We start from the raw sequence: 23,117 nt of genomic DNA, 5'->3' as shown, positions 1-23,117 counted from the left end.
GACGGCAACTCCAAGTTATCGCCGCCAGACGTGCCGCGCTGTGCCGTGAGGGTGGTATCCCCAGCCATTTGGTTGCTCGCAATGTGCGCGTCAGCTTTTCGTGCGCAGGAAATTCTCCATGTGGTTCACACTTTACACCGCTTTCAACTGAGGTCGGCATCTCGCACGTCGCGCCGGTAGTGTGCCTGTCGCAGCGGCTGGTACAGTGGCAGACCTGCTGGGCGCTGTGACCCACTTCGCGGCTGTAACCCAGATAATCCCAACAGCATCATCAAAACGGCACGTAGCACTAAACACCGCCGGCTGGGATGTGAGAGAACAGACGGAAGCTTTTAAGCCGTGCATTATGTTTCCTACTGTGGTTGTAGCTCTCCTTCTGTATTGAAGAGGTTGAGTATTTCACCGCGCCAAGGACTTTTCTAGTGATTGTCGAAGCATGGCTTTTCCAGTTGGAATAGTAGATTTTGTAATTTCGGTGGTAACGATTTGCTTCCTGCTCTACAGGTGAGTCGACTTAGATGTTTTTGCTTTTAGTGCGGCCAACACGTCGCAGAACTCATTTTACTTTAATAAATGAAGAGACCAGTGCAAGGCTGCCATTTGAAAAGACGTTTGTGCAGGCGGTCATTATGGTTGACACTTGTTGCGTCTGTCATCGGTAGTCCTGTTTAGTGGAAATGATGGAAGGTTCAATGAAGGATCTCTAAGAATGGGTAGCCATTGTATCTTCCTCGCTCGTCAACTTGAGGCTCGGTCCAATGGCCACGCATTGCGCCTGCTTTAGGATTCGGCGGCAAAACGTTTCTCGCATGCCTTTCGCGTACCACGACTACCACGTTCTGTCCTCTAACCATCTTACTGGTTAAAATTGCTCACTTTAGCCATACAATAACAACTAGAGAGGAATCTGACGCTGCGATCGTCCGTCGCGATGGGCGTAATGGGTAGTTCTGGATTCGGATTGGCACTCGATGGCTTGCGGAAGTTATTATGGATTGAATCGTGCAGCCAGTTTCATTTTTCATTTTGGACTTGCATGAAGGAATTTGCCTAGGTTGGAAGAAGCGTTCTAAATACCTTTATCCTTAAACTGATTGCCTTTATCCTTAAACTGAAAACACTGCAGTGCAAATGTTTTGTAACTGCAGTTAACTAATCAGGTGGGCTATAAATTCATTGCCAGCACAGCGAGCAGGAAAACTCAAATGGCGGCGCTGTATGCTGCGAAGTTGCCTGCGAATTAAGGGTTGCAGCGCAGCTCATTTGGAAGAGCAATGTATTTTCGAAGCCGACGACGGTTGCGAACTGGTTTGAACAGCCGCACTTTTTAAGTGAACGCCGGTTCCCACGGTGTAGCAGCACCGGCGGCTGATAGAAACGAAGCTTGATGAATGTCACTAATTCAGGCTAGAATAACTTGTCCAAAGGGAATCGTTTTTTTTAGCAGCACAAGACTTTCCTTGGTATTAAAAACTACAAGCACCGAAAACGTTGCGGCTATTACTTTATGGAATGACATGCCTCTTTCTGTTAAAACGATGTCTACATTATCATCATTCAAAAAGTCGTTAAACGTTTTCTGTTAAATTATTAGCTGCCTGTTTATGGGCTTTTTGGAGGCATTGGGTTTTTGGTTATGCAATTTAGATAATTGTATTTTGATCGACAATGTCCGCCATTAAACTTGATGTAATTTCTTTCGTTTTTTCTTCTTCACCCTCTTTTATTCTTTCTTTATTTGCGTTGCTTTTCGTTGCCTGATGTGTCACTTAGTTTATAATGATTACTCACCCCATTATATTGTATAATTGATTGCCATTCACTCGTTGCTTGTTTACTTTATCTAATTTATTGATTGTTGTAATGCATCGAAGGTGCCGTTGCAGTTCTTAACTTTCGGACCCTCGTCTGTACAATATTACTGTACTACTTTTTTGGAATGAATAATAAACTCAAACTGAACTGAAACAAGTTTTAAAAGAAGTCCGCGTCGTCCCGTACTTCGCAGCAAATTGCAAAACTACTCCGCAAGCCTCGTCGACTCCGCGTCTGCTTTTTATTGGAACGCGCCTTTTTATTTTGAACAAAAAACTGTTTTTGTCACAAGCTTTCTTGTTCGTCACGTAATTTGTAAACAGCGAACCAGGCAATAAGTGTTTTGTCAAAAACACAATTTGCGCAGCCATGAGCCCGTTCGATCCTACGCAATCCGGTTCCAGAACTACCCATCATTTCCATCGAAGCGTAAGCGCCGCCTCGGTGTTCGCGTTGAGAGTAGCGCCAGTTCCCCCGAGTCTAGTTATTATTTTATGAAACTCTATGGCGGATTCCCGGCCGCGGCGGCCGCTTTTCTGATGGAGGCGGAAAGCAAAAACGCCCGTGTGTTCGAGATTTCGGCGCACGATAAAGATCCCCAGGCGGTCAAAATTAATCCGGAGCCCTCCACTACGGCGCGCCTCATCGCCTCCGTTGCGTTGGCGCGTTAAACCCTACAATCAAATCAAATCGAAACTCTATGGCGTCGAGCAGCGAACGCAAGGCCACGGCAGGTATTGTCGCCGTCAGCTCAGTTCTCGGCTTGATGTTACCTCTCTGCACAAGCATCCTCTGTTTAGGTTTGTGTGTAGGTGTAGGTTCGGGCGTGTTGTGTAGCTTTGGGCGTGTGTAGGTATAGGGCGTGTTGGTATTTCATGCTGAACTTCCCTTGCTCAAAATGACTGACACTTAGGAGGGGCGAAGCAACATGAAATGCTTTGTGTCATGCCGTCTATCCTGAGACTTTTTGCGCAAGTGAAGTACAGCTGTGTTGTGTGTTCTTCTGTGGCTCTGCCTATGGTTTGACGCCGTGGATGTTTACCGACGTGCCCCCTCTACTGCTCACGCGAGAGAAGGTAGAATACCATCTACCGGAAAAAAAGACAACAAAGCTCAATACCGAAGGGGCCTCAACAACTGAGTTTGAACGTTGTAGTCGGGGATAGCAACGTAAACTGTGTAGACGATTGGTTTCGTACACAAACAAGAAGCAAAGCAGGGACCTGCGATGATGTTGCCGCACTCAATCCCCCCGTGACAGCAATTTTCCCATAGTAGGTTTTGCCGGTAGACATGCCATGTGTTAGTTCCTGGGTTAAGCAGTAGATGGCAAACAACGCAGACTGTGCCATTTGGAAAAGCAGAACTGCTGAGAAATTGGCGCTAGCGATGTAATAATCCGTTTAATGAAAACGCTATAATTCACATACGGCATCGGCGTGACCGAGCGGTGGTCACAGTAATGGTGGATGGCGCAAATCGGGCGCAAGCAATCGGGCAACTCCACGCAGTGCCTGCAAGCAACCGTATGATGCGCACGAAAGAGTGCAATTTGTCTTGCAGGCACCGGACATGACGGGTCCATGCGCGATGCCTTCGATTCTCATAGTTGCGCAAATGTTTTTGCTCAGTCTTCTTGCCCAGACAAGTTTTCATTTCACTGAGGTGCGTTGTTGAGGGTTGGACTAGTACAATAAGCCTCTCCAAGATGCAACTTTTCCATAAACTCTGTCGGGCGATTTAAAAAAAAAAACAAGTGAGGGTGCTACAGGATATAGCAGCTTGTGGGAATTCTGGTCTAGTTAGCTTTAAACTGTTTGTGAGGGGCAGGCCAGACGCATAGAGATTCATGATGAAATGTTTTATTTTGCCCAGTTTGGGTGGGTAGGGCAGAGGAAAAAACCTGCGTACGCAGTTCGACCGGTTCCTGACCCTGACAGTGCAAGGCAGCAACAGGGGCAAGGGACAATACAGGCGTAATTGCTGAAGCGCATTCGAATACAAGATTGATACACATTTATCACAAGCATAGATATGAAAACCGTAATTACTGTGGATGACCGAAAAAAGCTAGAAACAGCAGAGCGCAAAAGGTTTTTTCGCTGAAGAACAGAAATAATATAAAATAAAACAACAGAAGAGCACAAATTAGACACGGTGGATTGGTATGCAGCCCCGATACATCATAGAACACAGCGGGTATTAAATTCGAAATATTAAATGCGTATCAGGGCAGTAAAATGTGTACAGACGGCAAACAACTCAAACACATGTGACAATGCAGTGATGCGTACAAAACGCAGGAAGCCTTAAGAAGGTAAATAGAAATGGCAGCAGCTTTCCAATCAATGAAACAGTGTACACAAGGGCTGCACAATCAGATAAAGTTGCGGAAATATATTCCAGTTTTGTGGTAAAGCCAAGGTTAAAAAAAAGTGGATAGTGGCTTGCAGGTTTTGGCGGAAGTCAAAATGGGAACACAATAAATAGATGTCACGGCTGCTTCAGACTCATGTGCACCCACTAAAACACATTCCGGTCAGGTGGACTGACAAAAAAAAGTAATTTTGGCTGGTCTCTCCCACGTCAATAAATAAAAAGTAAACGTGGCGCATGCCCACGTTCCGTACCACGGTCCTCAGCGACTCGCGGACGGCAGTACTCCGCTACGCTACGAACCAAGTGTGTGCCCGTGTGGTGAAAATGTTAAGTGCTACGCATTCCCGTGTGTTAACAGTGTCCCTTCGGTGGTTCCCCGCACATGTAGGCCGCCTGGGTCTCCGCACCGGACTGGACAATCGCAACGAGGAGGCCGACTCCGCTGCGCGCGAGTCACCGGTCGCGCGGCGCCCACAAGTCCGACCTCCCCACCTGCGTCGTCCACTTTTGCCGAGCCCGCACCTCTTACGACCTACGGGGACATCTTGGACTGGTACCGTCTCACCCGACGCCTTCGCCCACCCCCTCACCCACGGCTTTCCAGAGAAGAATCTGTGCTCTGCAGACAACTACAGACAGGATCTCTCCTCACCCCAGTGTTAGCTAAACACGTGTGTTCCAGTGTCTATGAAACAGATACGTGCCGTTTGTGCTGCAGTGCCCCCGCGATGACCGCCCACCTCCTATGGAACTGTCAATCGCACCCCATCGAAGCTCTGCAAGAGGAGCTCCCCCCAACATCACAACCGCCATGAACTCATGTGACTATACTACCCAACTCCAGGCCGTCCAGCAGGTGGCAGCCGCCCTCGCTCGCCAACGGCCCGAAAGTGCAACCTCTCCGGGGGGAGCGCGAGTAGGCCACGGCACGGGGTAGACTGCTACGACGTCGTGGCCGCGTCTTCATAACTGCAGGCGCTCAATAAAGTTGTTCTCTCTCTCTCTCTTCTTGTAATGCAAGCACCACTTAGCGTAAGCTCTTTTTTTTGGCAGTCTTAGTGAAGCTTAGCCGAGCTGTTGACTGCCAGTGAACACATTTTTTATTCTGTTGCAACGAACATGCTTTTGTCTTTCCATTTTTCACACCTTAACCAAGAGTTTTTAAGCCGATTCATTTTAGAAGGGCCGAAGAAAAGAGTGGGATGGAAGAAATGAATGCTAGAAGGAATGAGGTTAGAGCTTGGTTTCACTGTCTGGGCACATTAGCCACAGCATGTTCGCCTAATTCTTAAGCAGTTAGAGCAGCCGAGAAGCATCCAGTTTGTTCAGCCTTTTACAGAAAAGCTTTCTTACGAAATATCGTTCTGTAGCCTGTAATTAGCGCTGCTGTCCTTCACTGGTGAGCATTTATTTGTTTACGCAAAAGTATCATTTGTTTATGCAAAAGTATCATGCCGGGGTCCACTAAGATCTGACTGACGTCATATCCGCCACAGAAATGACATCGCGAAAAAAACTCCCTTTGACGCGGCTGTGCCGGGAATCGAACCACGAACTCTTTCGCCATAACGGGAGTTACGAAACGCGCTCCCGACTGCGCTATGAACAGACGCAGAAACAAGACGACAAACGCGCCTTATATCCATCCCCATAGAGTTTCATACTAATATATTAGTATGAAACTCTATGTCCATTCCTACAGATGGTGCTGCCTTCTAGGAGAGCCGAAGAGAAGTAGTTCATCATGACGCTAATGAGCGCCGACAGTTGGCGCCCCGATGCCAGCTCCTACACGTGTACGGCGGGGATTTCTGTGGCGGACGCGCAGCGTAACCTGCGGAGAAGCCTGTAATGCAACGACCTCGGAGTAATAGCTACGCCGAATTGAGAATGTCGCGGTCCTGGCATGGTCCGATGCTCCTTTTGCTGCAGCGGACCGTGTATTCACCAAAATGATTCGCTGACAACCCGTTTGGTTTCGTTCGCACGGACGGTTTGCGAGCGCCTGTGGTTTCAGTCGAATTTACGCAATGCTCCGGCGCTTACAATGCAGTGTCTCACGTGTTTACTGTGTATAACGGTGCCATACCAACGAAATAAAAATAGCGATCTTCAAGTTCATATCGATGCACAAAAAGCGTTCAACTGCTCCTGGGAAGGCACATCACTTTCGTGCTTCAACGGTTCCTATGGAAGGGGGACCAATTACATTTGTTTACTTTTGATCTTGCTGCTTAGGTATGCCTCAAGAAACAGGAACTACTGGAATGATCAAAACCTAGTTCACGAGGAATTCTCACTAATACTTGGCCCAGCGAAGCGTTTATTGACTAAGGTAAGAAGTTAAGTAAGCGGAGCAGGGTTATAATATAGTTTGCTCGATTCGCTTAGCCAGAATAATTAACGCTAGCGCGCAAAAAATAACATGCCTAATTGAAGTCATTACAAAACCCTACATCTTGCATTAATTTTTCAAGATATGATACATACATACTTTAATCCTCTCTCGGATATTAAGTGACCCAACATGCGTTGAGCTGCAAACATAACAAGGGTGTTGAACGTGCAAAAAAAAAAGCGAATAAGAGCGTCAAGAATCAAACATTCCCCGCGTTTCGCCTGATGAGACGCAGCTCTCTGCTGGCGTAAAATACCTGAAAAAATAATTGCCGGCCAAAAATTCTAAAATCACTTCAGGTCACAGGAGCGAACGATTCTTCAGGCTCTCTGAACGCTGTTAGCAGCATGCCAAAGCGGGCTTATGTAGAAGTGAAAAGCTACTATCCTCAAGGTGGTGTGTTATGTAGCCAGGTAGTATGCACTAAAGTAGCTTACAACATGTGGTCATTTAGGAGATGTTCATGTGATTAGCGATGACTCATTTATGTATTGAAATAAATGTTCGCACTCCCTCGTCCGATAGCCAGCAATTAGGTAACCTGAAAAGCTTTATGTACTTGAGTTTCTAAAAGAAAACCTATCTTGTTTTGTCCTTTCTTAATTTAGCCGCCATGCTTGTGTGATCAAGAAAGGTATCAGAAATTTGGACGCGTCTTTGGGTGAGTCTGTGCTTATTTTGTTTCATTGTACAGACGGTGGCAAAACGTTTATACAGAAAAAAATTTAGCTCCAATCCACGCTGCGAAGGTGGTTTTAAAGCAAAGCTTTAAACGACACCCACAACAATTGCCCATGCAACGTGTCTTGAATTCAAACACGTGGCTCTACAAAGAGTGAAACCAGAGATTCTGCCAGCCGTGACCGGGGCAGGGGTGGGCAGCGTCCCGAACGCTGCAGCAGTGTCGGCCATGGCCGGGCTACAGCGGCGGACGCCGACGCTGTAGCCCGGCCGCAACGTTGCTAGATAGGGTCAGTTGTAAAATTAGGGCGTGATTCGAGAGAAAGAAAACAGACAGGAGCGTCTTTCGAAGGGTGAGACAGTGGAACCTAGCCATCCTGATGTGCTAGCTTGGGGCTACTCCACCGCGCGACACAAGCGCAGACACCGAAACAATTCGTCATGCATGTGAGCTTAGTAATTCCCATTTATACCGATTTAAACTAGTTAGTTTGGTACGTTTTAGAATTGCAAGAAAGCTGAGGGAACTTTTATAATCGCTAGTTATCAGAACCAGTTGCTACTTTCGCCTTTTGTAACACCTCTTAAAACTCAGCCGAATAGGTATTCACCAATTGAAAAAATCGAGTCCCATTCGTGGCAAGCAGTGCGCAAAAGGTAGCGTTTCTCTAGTGGCGAGATGTCTGTATGTGTTTTGTATATTTTGCTTTCCCGCCCTGCAAACCAGTCCTTAGCCTATCTTTGTCGTACGACAACTTAATTCCGTCGTGTCCGGGTTACCCAGGAGGTGCTGTCGAACAATTTAATCAAGCCGTGCGAAGGAAGCGCGCATTGGACACCGAAGCTGCGCTTAATCACGCCAAAACAACCGTCGCTAAAGCAGACAGCAAAGCCGGGTCGCTTCGATGCGCCCTCCGGCTTGAGCGCGCGGGGAACGCTGGGTAAATTCGCCGCGCCATCTACACTGTGCTCCGTGAGTGAAAACCGCCCTTCCTCCGCAGCCGCGTTGTGAGTTTCTTGTCCCGCACGCCACGAAAGAACCGTTGGCTGGTAGAGGTAGAAACTTTTTCTTTAAAAAAAAGGAGGAGGAGGGGAGAGAAAGAGTTAGAAGCGGTGGGTGGTCATCCCATTCCGGTATGCCGCGCGCCGTCGCGGCCCTCTTCGCCCGAGAGGTCAGGGCTTCCTGGTCCTGGAGCTGGCCACTGCACAACGCCCCCTCCCATCTCTATAAAAGGGGGAAAGTGTGATGGCAAGTTCAGATCTTCAGTGGGTACATCCAGACAAGGTGCGGGGTCGTGTTGGGAGTGTCGTAGTGGCCGAAGTTGAGCGCATATCAGGTGGGGGAGATGCGGTGGAGGGCCGCGTGGTTGTCGTAGGTGTGACTTTGAAATCTTCGCCAAATGTGGGCGTCGGGAAGAGAGAGGGGGAGGGTGGGCAGGAGGATAGGGGCGTCGGGAGGCCCTGCAGTGGAACGGGATGTTGGTGTCGGTTGGGGAAAGGGGTTCCAGAGCAGCTGGACCGCGGTCGAGGTTGGGGCGGCCGGCCTCGTCTAGGAGCGGCCGTGTACGGAGACGGCGGCCCCTGGCACGAGCCACTTCGTTCCCAGGTGTGGCTGCGTGTCCACACGACGCGGGTAAAAGGAAGAGTGGGGCTTGAGGATGGAATGTGGAGCGACAGGGTGGAAGCACGGCCTTGCGCGTAGCGTCGTCGGCAGGCGGCTTCTGAGTCCGTGAGCACAGTGATAGTTGGAGTCGTAGCGTGAGCGATGGCGAGGACTATAGCGGCTTCTTCTGTCGTGTTCGTTGATGCTGTACGCAGGCTGGAATTAACGATCATAAAATTTTGTGTGCTAAATAAAAGTTGGGTGGCCTTTCTCTCTTCGGATGAATTAGGAATAAACCGATGGTTGTACAGTAACGGTATGAGCGAAAAAGTTCCAAATTCAAATAATGCAGTTCAGCGCACCCAAGCTGTACTTGGGTTATGAGGCGCGCCGTTGTCGATGGCTCCGGAATAATTTGACCACCAGGGAACCTTTACGTGCGACGAATTCGCGACACATGGCCGTTTTGAAACTCTGATCGCGATTAGGACAGACAGACCGGAGAAACGGACGGATGGACGGACGGTTTGGTGGGTGGAAGGACGCATGGATGGCCGGACGGACGAATGGACAGAGAGCTTATTAAAATGAAGGGAGTGCTATCCCCTACACTGCATGAAGGAGGAACGAAGCAAGGAAGGAAGGATAAGGCAGTACATGAAAGGCAGGGAGATTAACCACAGGAGAGTCCTGTTGGCCATCCTACACATGGGAAGTAAGAAAGCAGGGATAAATAGAAAGAAAGCGTATATAAAAAGATGAGGAGTTGAGCTTGGGGAACGAGAAGAAAGGGTGAAGGAAGAAAAAGATGATAGCGCACAACACAGGAAATACAGCTATTGTCTTCAATCACTGGCTGAGAAAATATGGATGGTAGCGAGATTTCTGTGACGTTTTTGAACAACGATGGTACCATAGGAATAGGGGGAAATGAGTTCTGTATTTCACAATGCTACACAAGCGACGGCTAACGTCACCTAAGACGACCAAGGCCGTTGTGTTGTTTCTGAAAGCATTGCCAACGGACAGTTTGGGCATTGTAACAAATATACGCAGTACTAGTCAGTCCATCCATAGATGTAAGGGCACTTATTGGAGACCAATGAGCCAGCAGCAGCAATTTGTACCCGCCACGCTGGGCGCACACTGACGTAAAATCATCACCGCTGCTTTTTTTAGTCTGTAAAGGGAGCAGTGCTCTGAGTGCGGGGTTGAGAGAGTTGAGGGTCAACCGACCACCGTGTGGTATTAGCTGCTCTGCGTACTCTCTAGACCTAATCCACAACGCGGCGTGCCAAACGTCACGGCAAGTTTTTAGTCTAGTGGCGACGGTAAAAGTAACAAAAAAGAGCAGAATAGGTAGGAACGCGGGAACCATAAAAATTAAGCCGATATACCGTAAAGGGACGAGAACAAATCGAAAGGTTTATTGTGAGCACCAAAGAACAGATCATGCTCATGGCGTTTACCACGGGTGTAAGCGGATCAAAAAACCCTAGATTCAGTGATACAGGAATTCTCACTATATTTTTAACTGCTTTGAGATCGTTTCGAAATAGCGTGATAGATTCCATCGTTTACCTGGAATGATAAATAACGCAGCTGATCTTTCCGCAAAGTCTTATCAGCCATTCAACTCTGTGAAGGTGGATGATGATATTGAGCCAAGGTGCGAACTCGTTTATTGTCTTGACCGGTGATTATCGCCACAAAAGGTACGAAAAGTTATACATGCATAAGTATGGACGACTACCACCGTCCCGAGTAGCCGGACCAAACTAGACACGGGTGAAGATTTGACGTGCCCGCCCCACGGCGACGTATCAGCCACAACTAGAGACGGGAGAGCGTTTTCGACACCGTTTTGAGCTCTGACATCATAATGTCACATGAAAGCCTTTGGTGACGTTATTGGGTGGCGCCAAGCTTAACGCAATGAAAGACCTGCCTTCGGGTTGGCTTTCTTGCATGACATTAACGCTGCGCAAAGAAACCTGGTTTGGTTGCGAAAATAGAAAACAAAACTATTTTTTGCACGCATTCAAACGATACCGAAATAAACTCACGCACGATTTCAACTTCTGTTATGGTAGTTTATTTAGCATTTTGGTAAATCACTTATTTCGCGACACAACACAAACATAAAAAACCCAGCAATGCCCTTGATAGCCTAGGTGGCTTTTGCTCATTACTGTCTGAGGCTTTCATAACACGATTAGTCATTCCTAGTAGCAGGGACCTCGTGCTCTAACTGAAAATTGAAACTGCTCAGAATGTAAAAAAATAGGCTGTTGGTGTGCGATAAAAAAATAAACAGTAGTAGCATCCGGTGTTCTTTAATTACTTTTACGAAGAAAGTTAAAATTGCTCAGTTAAGCCAAACACAAGACTCTGAACAAAAAAACTACACTCCCTCAAGTACCGAAAGTACATTTTTCTTGTAGTACGTACGCTTGTGTTGTCGTCGAACTTCAATAGCCGGAGCTCTCCCTGAAATGGGTTCCACCTATTTTAAAACGCATTTGTTGGTATTTTGTTCAAGAAAAGTTAGCTTACGTGGGCAAGGAAAATCTAAATCGCAGTGTCTAGAGTTACGTCCGACGGAACCCAAAATCGAAAAGTAGAGTTACGTCCGACGGAACTTTAAGCCAGTTTCTAGAGTTACGTCCGACGGAACGCAGTAAGGAAAACTAGTGTTACGTCCGACGGAACTTTAAGCCAGTTTCTAGGGTTACGTCCGACGGAACCCAGAATTGAAAACTAGAGTTACGTCTGACGGAACTTTAGGCCAATGTTTTGAGTTACGTCCGGCGTAACGTAAAGCACAAAAAAAATTTACAGCTAACGGCACCAGCTACCGTGACGCTCTATATGTGTAATCTAGACGCAACGGTATTGAAATGGTGGCTTGTACGATAAATGACGTGAAATTCGGAAACACAAATGCTGCAGCTTTACGGCCGAAAGAAGGAGTAAATCATAGATAACATGTTCGACAGTGCCGGCTCCCCGTCGGTCAACAGGAACGTGATATAAGCGCCCACACTATATACTGCAGTGATGTGGGTTCGAATCCCACCTGGGTTGATGGTGTTTTTTCTTAATTAAAGGATTCACATTTTTCCGCACTAGTCCACGTACACTTCTTTCCATATCCAACACTAAAGCCCGTTCTACATGGGGCAAATTTCGCCTGCGAATTCGCAGTTGCGGCGCCGCCCGTGCGGCAAAACGATTTATTTTCTTATTTTCCCTGCTGCGACATATTGCCAAATGCTAAGCCGCGTTCACAAGAGAAGTTCCACTCTTCCAAACATTTAGAAATTCGCCACAGCAACGAGAATAAATCGTTTTGGTGAACGAGTGGCGCCGCAGCTGCGAATTCGCTAGCGAAAATCGCATCGTGTAGAACGGGCTTTTGAAAAGGAGAAGACAGGAATTAACAAAATTGAACCTAGTGCAGTGGGCGCAGTGCCAGTTTGTAGCGTCTGCAGTTTGCCGAGAACAAATTTACATGGGCCAAGAGTCTTTTAATAAATTTAATTATTAGGGCTAGGCGTCGGTTAATGTTTTAACCCGATTAATCGATTGGCTTTTAGCATTGATTATTCGGTTGTGTTGGTTTGGAAGAAAAAATGACCAAAAAAAAAATCGCGCCACTCCACCCCGTGAATGTGGTTGGAAAGCAAAGCTGTAAACGGCACCCATAACGGTGATTTGTAAACAATGCGGGATTACGAGCGCAAACTGTAGTCCGGAGTCCCTGGGCCCTGTTTCGACCACTCTGTGCGCGTTTACGCGAATTTATTTAGTAGAAAAATCAATTCGAAAATGCTGTCCTCCTCTCTTTACACTCACCCATTTTCTGTGGCGTTTTCGTGTGACGTCAGCAGGAGAGGAGCTGACCATTGGCTGCGCTACTGCACGGCTCGCCGACCTTCCGCGACCGAGTCAGTCGGCCCACCGTCTAGTCCGCCGGCCGCCGACGGGTCGTCGCAATTCCTTCTATCAGTTGAAACTAAGCCACAACACGTTTGGGAATGGAAGAATGCGCCTTTCTTTACTTCGTTAGTTTGTACACTGTATCTAGCTCCAAGTCAAGGTCGCTTCACACAAGCGCTGCACAAGCGCACATGCGACGCTTCGCTGACTGGTACGCCAGTAGGAAAATATAAGGCCTCTTGAAGGGGGAGAAGAGTGAGCGAAGTCAATATAGGTACTAAGGAAATAAAATCGACTGATATGTTTACCGTACAGCGTAAAACTAGGGTGCGGGAAGCACTTTTTTGCGCTGGGCGAACAAGCAGAGCGGTCGGGAGCACGACTACGCATCTGCGAACGCTTTCCCGTCTACGAAATGCAATTGCTAGACGTGAGCTATTGTGGAAACTCGGGGGACGCTTACTGCACGAGCGCAATACAACAAATAGTCACCTAAGCTGCTTGAAATACTAAAACTAAATAAAAGTGTAAACTGGTTATACATTATATACCTGATATTTTCCATTGCCCCCAGCGGCCCTCTGTGGCCTCGTCTTTTGAAGTTTTCTAACATTTCCATGCATTAAAGAAAAAAAAAAAAAGGCCCTCTGTGGCCTAGTCGTCTGGTGCGCTAGGTATGTCACCGGTTGTGTTTTGCCAGTCACAAGTTCGAATCGCCGCGGGTACATGCTTTTTATTTTTTTTTTTATGAGTAAACTTTTTCGTTTTTCGCCGATGTTTTCTATACTGAGTTCACCTTTTTTTGGGCCGCAACGTTCATTGCTCCACGAGCTAGTCCACAGAACTCGCGCAGGCTGGCACTGCCGCGCTAGCGAGTTCTCGTTGGCGTGCTGTTGCCATAAGCACCGACTGCTTGCGGGCAGTGGGCACAGGCCAGAATCAACAGACCCTTGGCCTGGTGCGAACAGGCTTTTTACGATACAGGCATGAGCGAGGCAAGCTCCAAATATAGGGGAAAAGCGCATGCATTTGAGCGTCTGCGGGGACGCGGAGGGCGTTCATGCACTGCGTAGGCCTCAGATATTGAATGCTACGATTCCAAGCCGTCCTGGGAGGCTTATCTTATGCATTTTACAGCCGACAACATGGCAGAAGTGCGTTACACGATAACTGGGATATTGAGAATGCCCATCCAACGACGCCATCGAATGTCAAACAAGTTGTTTTACAGACCGAAACCGAAACCAAAACTTGTTTGATTGCTAACCTTGGGCATCGTCCAATCACGGCGCCCACTCCTCCCAACGTCACAGCTTAGTTTGTGCGGCCGCCGCAAACCGCACATAGTAGTTTTTCTTCTTTCCCGCTTTGTAAAATAATTACCGATTTGTCAACCGGATAAACGATGAAAAGTGTGCTAATTTGAGCCAGTCTACACAGTGCAAGCAAAAACAGGAACTTGACAAATTCACTGCAGTGTCCCTTTAAATCCACTCACATCGCTCTACAAATAGTGAAACCAGAGAGAAGTGAAATGCACTCAACCACACCATTTATTACTTCAAAGAGATATTCTTGGTAAGGTGAAATCATGCATGATGCATGAACGTTGTTTGGTTGAGTTGTATTGGTGTAGCACAAGAGTGGAAACTTTTTTTTATAAAATTTAAGTAAGCTCCAACCCGGTGTTAGACGATCTGACTTCTCCATCTCTGCGCCACGGACGGAGGCGACGAGATTTACGACAGAGAAGGAGGAGGAGGAGGAGGAAGAAATACTTCTGTTCAGATTTCTGAACGGGCCTGAGTGCAGCCCTGGGGAGTGATTCCTCCTTCTGTGGGGCCCATATGCAGTCCGCGCGGCCTGTGTTGTGTCCACCCGCTGAAGCTGGGTAGGTAGAGAGGGCCTGGACGGCAGCATCTCCCATTGCTCTTGTTGGGTAGTTGACGGAAAGAGAGGAGGGTGCTCAGGGCTAAAGTCGCACACCCCGATTACGGGGCGGAGTGTTACTACTTTTGAGCAAAATTTACATTCAGCGTCGTAGCGATTCGGATACATTAAGTGAAGACGCGGAGCCGGGATTGTATGAGCCGTAGGGTAGTTTGTTGTTCTCTGGAAAGATCAGGGTAAGGAGAAGGTATGGTCTGTCTCAGAAGGCGATAATGCTGGGTTATCTCCCTGAACGTGACAAGCGGGTAACTGTCCTCGTGCAGCTCCATAGCACGGGAGGTAAAAGCGCAGGCTTGTTGGGTGGGCGTATTTGTTGCCCTCTATTAAAGCGTGAGGGGGTGTCCAGATGAGCTGAATGGAACCGTTTGGGGAGTGGTTTTTTAGCACGCGCTGTGCAGGTCAGGATACCCAGCCCGTCTGGTAATTCCAGTAGGCTTGCTGGGAATTAGTTTCTACCCTCGAAACCCCTGGTTGAGTGAGAGCCAAGGTGATGGCTGCCTCTTCTGCTGCCGTCATTTATTTGGTCCTAAGCGAGGTACATGCAAGGAGGTTGGTTCTGGGGGTAGCCACGATGATGGCGTATTGCTGCCCTCGATGTTTAGAGGCGTCTGTGTAGACAACTGCATGATCCCCACCGAGTTTGGTGTTTAGCGCTTGAGCCCATGCTTTTCTGTGACGCTCGTCATGTGAGGGGTTCATATTTCTAAGCAAAGGGAGCATCTTTAGTTTTAGTCGCCAAGAGTATCGGAGTACGTCAAGCGGAGTGACATTCTGGGTTGCCCAGCTAATCTAGTGAAGCATGCGCGGTTACCAGCCGCAGTTCTGAGTCGGACCTTCTGTTTAGAAAGATAGCCTTCTATCAGCTCTTCCACCTTGTTGTGGAGCCCCGTGCTAAGCAGCCTCTGTGTGCACGCACCAATGAGAACACCAATGGCCTGCTCGACCGCCTTTCTAATCATTATATAAAGCAATTCTATGTCTTCCTTGTCGAGAAGAAGACAGGGGGTTGACGTAAGTGACTCTCGAGAGGACAAAAGCTTCTATTAATCGAAAGGTACCGGATTCCTTTAGGCCTCGCTTCTTGGTGACAACTCGCCTGATCATGTGTATGATTTGATTAATGCTGTTTTTGAGGCGCTGCAAAGAGGCGTCACTCTTGGTGTTGGCCTCGAGACGTTGGCCCAGGATCTTGATGCTGATACTGGGGCTCGGAGTAATGGCCTGGCCATCAAGGAGTATTTGAATGTATTCCTTGGTTTGATGTAAGGGCGGACGACAAGGAGCTGTGATTTTTACGTGAACACTGGAGGCCACAGACTAGCACATTGGCATACTAGAAGTGAGATGCCATGCATTGGTGTGAGCTTCCTTTAATTTTTGTAACTTTTAGCACATGAGCAAGGTGCGCACAGGGCTGCTAGACGGGCGTGAGTGGTCGCGTGACGCTTTCACGTGGCATTCAGCGAGAACGCAGGGGGTAAACACGTAGATGTGCTTGATGAGTACACCACCTGCTTTCCCATCTTCGCGTGGGCTCGTAGCTAAATCAGTAAGACAACGGGCTCTCGCTTTGTTAGTCTATTGGTTCCAGGTTCGATTCCCGGCGGTGCCGGTAAATTCTTTTATTTGTTCGCTGGAGTTTTCTGGTGACACCAACGGTCGCGAAAGAACCCTTGGGGGGTAGAGGTAAAAAGCTTTGCTTTAAAAACACGTGGTAGCAGAAATAAGAGCAATATGCTCATACACTTGTTCGCACACATTCCAGATGAGGTAAGTGGGCGCATGATGCAAGCGAGACGCTTATCAGCTCGTTCGTCACACACACGTTTCTAGAATCGGGAACATCAGCACCTGCCGTGAGTGCAGATGGCGCCGATTAATCGCGCCTTGCTTACCGCAGAAATAGTTTTTACAACGTCAAAACGGCACATATAATTGCCTACTCGTTTTTTGTGCGTGTATATTTGTAGGTTTTATTCAAAATTTTGCCCTGTGGAATGAAGATACATGAGCTCAGAGGTACACGAACAAGTCGACTTCGTGTATAAAGTCTAAGAGTTGTCGATGAAATATTATCGAGTTATCTCACCAGCTTAACCGGTTAAAACAATTAATCGCGGCTAAAGCATTAATCGATTAATCGGAAGGTTAATCGATCATTAACCTACCACTAATAATAAATAATTGATTAGCGGTAATAAAGCGAATGTCCTGGTGGTCCTTTTTCTCTTCACAGAAAAAAATAAATGTCGATAAATTTTAGTTAATTGATCTGTCTGACTAATGAAAAACGTAAGGAAGTCCTATTTTGTTATTCCCGCCTTGTCCTTTGCTTGCATGTGTTAGATGTCAAAAGAAGTGCACAAGGACTAGTACAGAAAAATTTGAATCTTTTAATTAAAAAAAAACTCCATCAACCCAGCTGGGATTCGAATTCAGATCGCCGCAGTAGTGCGGGCGCTTATATCCCGCTCCTGGCCACTCCACCGACGGGGAACCGGTGCTGTCGAGCATGTTACCTATGATTTTCTATGATTCCGAACCGGTTTGGCCGGAAAGCAGCAATATTTGTGTTTTCGAATTTGACGTCATGTATCGTACAAGCAACCATTTCAATAATTGGCCCACTCGATTTACCAGTCCCGGGAAGTCCGTAGACAGCGTTCGGACCGGAAGTCCCATTAGAATACATGGGAAAATCGAGCATCGGATCGCGTCTCGGGCAGTCCGCGGATGATCCTGGACTGATAATCGAGGAACCACAATGTTGCGTTGGATTGCACATATAGAGCGTCCGGGTATTTGGTGCCGTCAGCCGTAAATTTTTTTTGTGCTGTACGTTACGCCGGACGTGACTTAAAACAGTGGCCTAAGTTCCGTCGGACCAGGACTCTTGTCGGACGTAACTTCAGTTTTCAATTTCTGCTTACTTCGGACGTAACCCTACAAACTGTCTTAAAGTTCCGTTGGACGTGTTACGAATCGGCCAACGCCGCCGTATTTTCCCGCATCAGCCACCACGTGGGAATCGACCACGTGCGCCGCGTGTCGGTGAATCGTACTTTCGTGTCTCGCCATGCCGGGTCAGTCACCTCGCTTTGCAACGCGCCTCCGGCGGCTGCCAGCGGCATTCCCAGGCATGCTTCACGACGTTCGCCACACCCTTCAGGAACCTGCGCGTCGGTGAGTCCCGCCTTGACATCACCGGCTCAGACGTTTCGCTATCGGCGCGATCGGCATTCGCTAGGGCGACCCCGGCACCTTTTAAGGACACTCTCTCCCCCCCTCTCAGACGCCACGTGGGGCGAACCCATGAATGACTCACGAACTATGGAAAGAGTGTGTGTGTGTCTGTGATGTTCGTGGCGTGTTACTCTTAGGGGCGTTTTTTGGGTATAAATAGAAGCAGCACAAACGTTGAATTTCATTCCTGTCTGAGCAGCGAATCCATGCGGTCGCTCTGCTCGAATCCTGTATTGTAACCTCGCCCGTCAGGGCATTGTATGTTTTTTTGGCTTCGGCGCATCTCTCGCTACGAAGTAAACAGTTACGTTATCCTACTGCTCTGGACTTCTTCACGGCTGCAACACCGGCTGGCCGCTCGCACCATACACGCTACCCATCGTATGTTGGAGGCCACGGAGAAAGGATCGGCTGCAGTCGGCCACCACGGTCGCAACAACTGGTTGGCAGCGGTCGGATGACAACTTCGTTTCACCTGGAGCCAGCGGTGCGAGACCCAACACCACGGACGTCAAGGCGGCTTCGGACTTGAAGAATTCACGGCGGTCAAAGGTGAGTGCGGGACTTTACTTCACTGAGTTTTACCAGGCTTCTGAGGATAGCTGGTAGGGCGTGTGTTTCTGTCGCGTGGGTTATTCGCGCAAAACATTTTTTGGAGTAGTGGGAAAGCAGTACTCTAGACCGCCCATGAATTTGAAAGCGTTGAAAAAACCGCAGTTGTTGGAGCTTGCAAAAGAGTTGCGCTTGGATGTTACGGACGCATTGAGAAAGCCAGAGCTGATACAGGCTATACTCGCTGTTGGGGCTGACGATGACGAGCTGTCGGAATGCATTGAGCTGATCAATGGTAGGGAGACCGCTAAACGTCAGGCTGCGGAGGCCGAGCGCCAGCGTGAGGAGCGTGAGAGGCAGAAAGAGGAACGCGAGGATAAAAGGCGAGAACAGGAGCGACAGCATGAGCTAGAAATGAAGCGTCTAGACGTCGAGGCGTCTCGACCTAGACGTCAAAGTGGAAGCGGCGTGCAGTCTGCGGCGACTGAGCGACCTACGTTGCGAATGTGTGACCTAATGCGACCCTACAAGGTAGGAGAAGACATCGGCCTTTTTTTGGTCAACTTCGAGCGTACGTGTGAGAGGGCCCAGTTTAGCCGAGACTAATGCCCGCAAAAGCTGCTTACGCTTTTGCCAGGTGAGGCATCCGACGTGATGGCCCGCTTGCCAAAGGAGGGGGGGGGGGGGTTGTGGTTCGCGACGGGAAAATGAAAGGAAATTCACTGGGGATATTTTGAGCTCGGCAGGGAGCTCACCTGCATACAACCCAGTGCAGGGGAAGGGAAGTAGAGGGGGAGTGATAGGATAAAGTAGAAAGAGAGAGAGAGAGAAAGGTATAAAGAGAGCTGTCAGTCCTAGAACGCTGTCAGTCCGGGCACACCAGTCAATCACTGCACTCCGGGCTACAGCCGCTGCGTGAGGCCGGTCGTCTTCAGGAAGTGAAGCAGATAAGTGAACACTTCCCGTTGGGTTGCCGCAGGTCCCTTCGGGAACAGAAGGTCCTCCATGTCGGCGCTAGGAAGGCCTCGACGCTGGAGCGCTCGGTGGTGCTCTGCTCTCGGGCCTGCGTGGTGGGGGCAGAAGCAGAGTAGGTGCTCGAGCGTCTCCAGTTCGGAACAGTCCGCACATGTAGGGGAGTCCTTGCGGCCGTGTCGGTGCAGACGCTCCGCCACATTGCAGCAGTTCAGCCGCATGCGGAGAAGCAGGCAGCGGGCGTCCCTGCTGATGCGTGCGGGCAACGGTCTGGGCGCCAGGCCGCTCACGACCCGAGGGTCGGGGTGCATCGTCTGCACCATGCGGGACAGGGCAGTGCGGGCCTCGTCGAACGCGGTGACGTCTTCGGAGACTGGGGTGCCCTCCTGGTGGGCCTCCCTGACGCGGGCGTCGGCGTCTTCGTTGCCCCGGATGCCACTGTGGCCCGGCAGCCAGTGTAGCCGCAGGTCGCAGCCTCGGGAGGCCACAGTGCGCAGCTTGATTGCAAGGGAGCGCTCCGGGTAGCCGCTGCTGTTGGTGGGTTGATCGGCCGCGTGCAGCCGCAGCAGGGCAGTCCTGGAGTCCGTGAGGATGACCGCCCCGGTGTGGTTATGGGGCCCCCTTTTGAGGAGGAGGTCGGCGGCCAGGTGCAGCGCTGCCAGCTCCGCCCGTGTGGAGGAAGTGGGGAAGGGCAGGCGGCAGCTCCGGCTGGATCCCAGCTCAGGCACCACGCACGCAGCCGCCCCCTCGCACGTGCTGTGCTTGACGGAGCCGTCCGTGAAGAGATGCAGGTAGCTGCTCAGCTTGTCCTGCAGCAGGACGGCCGCCTCTTGGCGGATGGCCTGGGGTGGTGTGGTCCGCTTGTTGCGGACGCCGCGGAGGGTCGTGGTGATCTGCAGGGCCTCCCCGGTGTCTGGTTGTGGCGGCTCCAGACAGGGTCGGTTCGGAACCTCGATGCCCTCCTCGAAGATAGTGAGCAGCGCTCCCATGTGCGAGTTGGGCCGGCTACGGAACCTCTGCAGGAGCGGAGCCCCATCACGTACGGCCAGCAGACGCTGGATGTGCCGCAGCCCCGTCTGCAAGGCCCGCATCTCGATGGGCCAGGTGCCCGCCTCGGTGTAAGTTCCCGCAACCGGCGACGTGGAGGGGAGGCCCAGGCAGAGGCGGATGGCGCGGCGTTGGTCGATCTCCAGCTCCTGCCAGCGTCGTGGTCCCAGGTAGGCGAGTGGAAGCGCGTACAGCACAGCTGCGGAGGCCATGCCGTGGAACACGCGCTGCGCCACTTGGTGTGAGCAACCATTGCCTCGTGACAGAAGCTGCCGCACCCCTTAGAGCACCTGTGCGCTGCGTGCCCGGAGGGCCTTGACAGCGGGCAGCCATGTGAGCCGGCAGTCAATGAGCAGCCCCAGGTACTTCACGGTCAGCCGGCAGGGAAGAGGTCGCCCGTTGAGTGTGATGCGCGGTGTTGCCTGTCGAGCCCTCCATCCTCCCGGATGCAGCATAAGGGCCTGCGTTTTGGCCTCCGAGAGCTGCAGGCCACGGCTCTCGAGGAAGACCGCAACTGCGCCCAGAGCCTCCTGGAGGCACGCCTTGACTATATGGCAGTCTTTGGTGGGGTCATGGGTCCAGAGGGCCACGTCGTCAGCATACACCGCCACCTCTACTGGGTGTCGCAAGCCTGGAGGGATGCAGTCGGGGAGAGGAGCCAGCACCAAGTTGAAAAGAAACGGGCTCAGCACGCTTCCCTGGGGCACCCCGGAGCGGACGTCTCGAGGACTGCTGGTCGCCCGGCCTACCTTCACCCGCAGGGTCCGGTCACGCAAGAACGCCCGGATGTAGCCTCCTAGGCGCCCCACAACGCCCATGCCGTCCAGGGCCTCCAGGATGGCCCCGTGGGCAACCGTGTCGAATGCCGACCGCATGTCCAGCAGGAGCAGGAAGGCCACCTCCTTGTCATGGCGGGCCTGTTCCAGCATGGAGATGACGTCCCCCAGGGAGTCAGCCGTGCAGCGGTGCCGCCTGAAGCCGCTTTGCTGCTCCCGGAAGACGCCGCTGTGGTCGGCAATCCACTCGAGACGGGCAAGGGCTGCACTCTCCATGACCTTCCCAGCAGCCGACGTCAGGGACACGGGACGCCAGGACTCTGGCTCCGTCGGGGGTTTGCCGAACTTGAGAATTGGCGAGATGAGCCCCACGAGCCAGGGTGGAGAAAGGACACCAGTCCGCCAGACCCGATTGAACAGTCGCAGAAGCGGCTCTAACTGAGTGACGTCCAGGTTCCGCAGCATCTGGTACGTAACCCCGTCCATACCAGGAGCGCTCCGCCGCTTGGAGCATCGATTCAGGGCGGCCTGCAGCTCACGGAGCGTGATGTCCGTGGAGCAGAGGGACACCACTTTCTGGTCGTGTGGGGCGGCTGGCTCCGCGTCGGGTGAGGCCGCAGGAACTGGAGGCGGGGTTTGAGCGGCCTTGGCAAACTGGTCGGCGAACAGCTCCGCCAGGGCCCCTTCTGTGATGCCCAGGGATATGGCGACCGCGTGCAGGGGACGCCGGCTGGTGGTGGTAGGCCCCAGCAGAGCCTTAAAGATACGCCAGGCTCTGCCCGGGTCCTTACGAGAGTCCATGGACGAACACAGCGACTCCCAGCCCTGCCTGCGACGCTGCCGTGCCCGTCGGCGGCATTGGGCGTCCGCCCGCCGGTACTCCGTCCAATCCTCTGGGCGCTTGCTTCGCAAAGCCTTCCTCTGTAGCTGGTTGCGGCGGGCCCGAAGCCGTAGCAGCTGCATGTCCGGGAGTGGCGTGCAGAGAGGTACCTCTCCCCGTACCGTTGCCTTGTCGGCGCTCCGCACGACTGCTGCGAGGAAGTCGACTTCAGGATCCTCGGTGCATTTGGTCATTTCCTTGCGGAAGTCTACCCAGCTAGTGACTGCGTAAGCCCTTGTGTCGGCTCGCTTGCGGTGGTTCCTGGGGGTGACCAGTATGGGGTAGTGGTCGGAGGACTACCAGAAAGTCAAGTCGAGCCTCCTGCGTAAGTACAGGCTGTCAGCAGAGGCGTTTCGTCAGAAGTTCCATGAAGCGGAGAAAACTAGAGGCGAGTGGTACTCGGAGTTCGCCTACAAGCTGAAGGCAAATATGGAAGAGTGGCTCAAAGAGGCAGAGGCTTTCGGAGAGCACGACAAAGTAGTTGAGTGCTTCGGTCTTGAGCAGTTTTACCGCCGTCTACCAGAGAACCTGAGACTCTGGGTGCAAGATAGGCCAGGGGTAAGCACTGTGGATCAGGCAGCTCAGCTAGCCGACGAGTTTGTCGCACGTCGAGGTGCGCAGGGTCCGAAAAACGGCCAAAAAGAGTTCAGGCCGAGAAAGTCAGGGCCGAAAGGCAGAGCTCCTCGGGAAGACGGTGGAGAAAGGGAAGTCGTTCTCGTGGATAGAGAAACTGGCCACGATAACGAAGAGAGAGCAGCAGACGCTGAGGAGCAGCGCAGAAAGAAAGCTTTCGAAGCGCGCAGGCAGGCTGCGTGTTACAACTGCGGCGAGACGGGACATTTCGCTGCCAGTTGTAAGAAAGGAAAACTCGTCTTTCAC

At 50.8% G+C, this 23,117-nt stretch overlaps 1 protein-coding gene across 1 annotated transcript in view; it reads left to right on the top strand.

The window, feature by feature from the left end:
• LOC144180137 (cytochrome P450 3A13-like) overlaps nt 1-23,117 on the top strand; it is a 128,188-nt gene that overhangs the window by 5,723 nt on the left and 99,348 nt on the right. Inside the window, exons 2-3 of the mRNA XM_077708529.1 lie at nt 6,433-6,529; nt 7,201-7,253. Of these exons, the coding sequence (XP_077564655.1) occupies nt 6,433-6,529; nt 7,201-7,253 (150 nt within the window). The remainder of the gene's footprint in view (nt 1-6,432; nt 6,530-7,200; nt 7,254-23,117) is intronic.

Source organism: Haemaphysalis longicornis, unplaced genomic scaffold (genome assembly GCF_048455015.1).
Source record: "Haemaphysalis longicornis isolate Haplotype H1 unplaced genomic scaffold, Haemaphysalis longicornis Haplotype H1 scaffold_4, whole genome shotgun sequence".
Lineage (NCBI taxonomy): Eukaryota > Metazoa > Arthropoda > Arachnida > Ixodida > Ixodidae > Haemaphysalis > Haemaphysalis longicornis.
This window is presented reverse-complemented; position numbering and strand designations above follow the sequence as displayed.